This window comes from Berghia stephanieae, chromosome 8 (genome assembly GCF_034508935.2).
Source record: "Berghia stephanieae isolate SIO BIC M18660-M18661 chromosome 8, UCSD_Bste_1.3, whole genome shotgun sequence".
Taxonomy (NCBI): domain Eukaryota; kingdom Metazoa; phylum Mollusca; class Gastropoda; order Nudibranchia; family Aeolidiidae; genus Berghia; species Berghia stephanieae.
Genome location: NC_088367.1, coordinates 41,230,946 through 41,232,165, shown reverse-complemented (window position 1 = coordinate 41,232,165; position 1,220 = coordinate 41,230,946). Strand labels below are relative to the sequence as shown.

Sequence of the window (1,220 nt, the reverse complement as noted above, 5' to 3'; positions counted from 1 at the left end):
GCGATATTACAATTTTTCGGACAAAGATGCTGCTAACGGCCAGGTACTCATTTTACACCCGAGTACGGTGAGAGAATGCCAGAATGCCACATAGCCGCATGTTACTAAATAAATAGTTATGCCACCTTATGATTTATTATGTAACCTATTCATTATATGTCCAGCTAGGTGGTATGACACTCGCTTTCGGGATCGGAAGGTCCTGGTTCGAGCCTCGCTCGGGCATAGTTGAGTCCTTGGGGGAAGGCTCTTTACTCACATTCTCTCACCGTACTCAGGTGTAAAAAGAGTACCTGATCGTTAACAGCGTTGTCTCCGTCCGAAAAAATTGTAATATCGCTAAAAGGCGTCATGTCCCGTCCTACATGATAATGTGCTGTTGGTCAGGGATTCCTTGAAAGCGCTTTGAGCAGGTTTATGGATATTGCGCTATATAAAAGCTCAATTATTATTTTTTTTAAAACCTATTTGTCCTCCGAAGGAATAGAGAAAGTAAAAGGCGTGACGTCAAGACTTTTCTTCCCAATGAAATAAATGGCTTGAAATGAGATGATGTAATGGCCGCCACGGTGTGTTCTGTGACACGCACAAGGAGTTTTAACACATTTCCAATGAGACGTGTAACAGGAACTTGATATGAGATCTAATGGCCGCCACAGTGTGTTCTGTGACACGCACAGTTTTAACACATCTCCAATGTGACGTGTAACAGGAACTTGATATGAGATGTAATGGCCGCCACGGTATGTTCTGTGACACGCACAAGGAGTTTTAACACATCTCCAATGTGACGTGTAACAGGAACTAGTGTAGTGCGCCTTTTGGTTCTGGGATATTCCTTTCATTCTTGAGCTATTCTGGGATGAAAAATACTACGAGATTCTCAAATAATATTGGTTTTGATCTCTTTGTGCCTTGCAGTCACCAACTGCTGTCAGTTTGCTGTCTAGATAAGAAATAACGATGAGTAATGAAATGTAAGGTTCAATTTACTGACCGAAGACGGATGATGTAGACGTTTCGTTCTTCCCCTTTATCATAATCCCTCTTAACTCTCTCCGTACCAGCCGTTTTTTAGAATCCCCCCCCCCCCACCCCACCCCCAAACCTCACACAAAAATAGGCTTTTCTTACTCAAACAAAAAAAAAAGTAACCATCCATTTATAACAGAATGTTGTACAACAAAATGAGCTCTACAACACAGTTTAGTTTTATAGAT

At 41.6% G+C, this 1,220-nt stretch overlaps 1 protein-coding gene across 1 annotated transcript in view; it reads right to left on the bottom strand.

Annotated features, from left to right (window-relative positions):
- Window positions 1-872: 872 nt before the first annotated feature.
- LOC144979010 (uncharacterized) overlaps window positions 873-1,220 on the bottom strand; it is an 8,158-nt gene continuing 7,810 nt past the window's right edge. Inside the window, exon 9 of the mRNA XM_078925626.1 lies at window positions 873-946. Coding sequence (XP_078781752.1) covers window positions 873-946 — 74 coding nt within the window. The remainder of the gene's footprint in view (window positions 947-1,220) is intronic.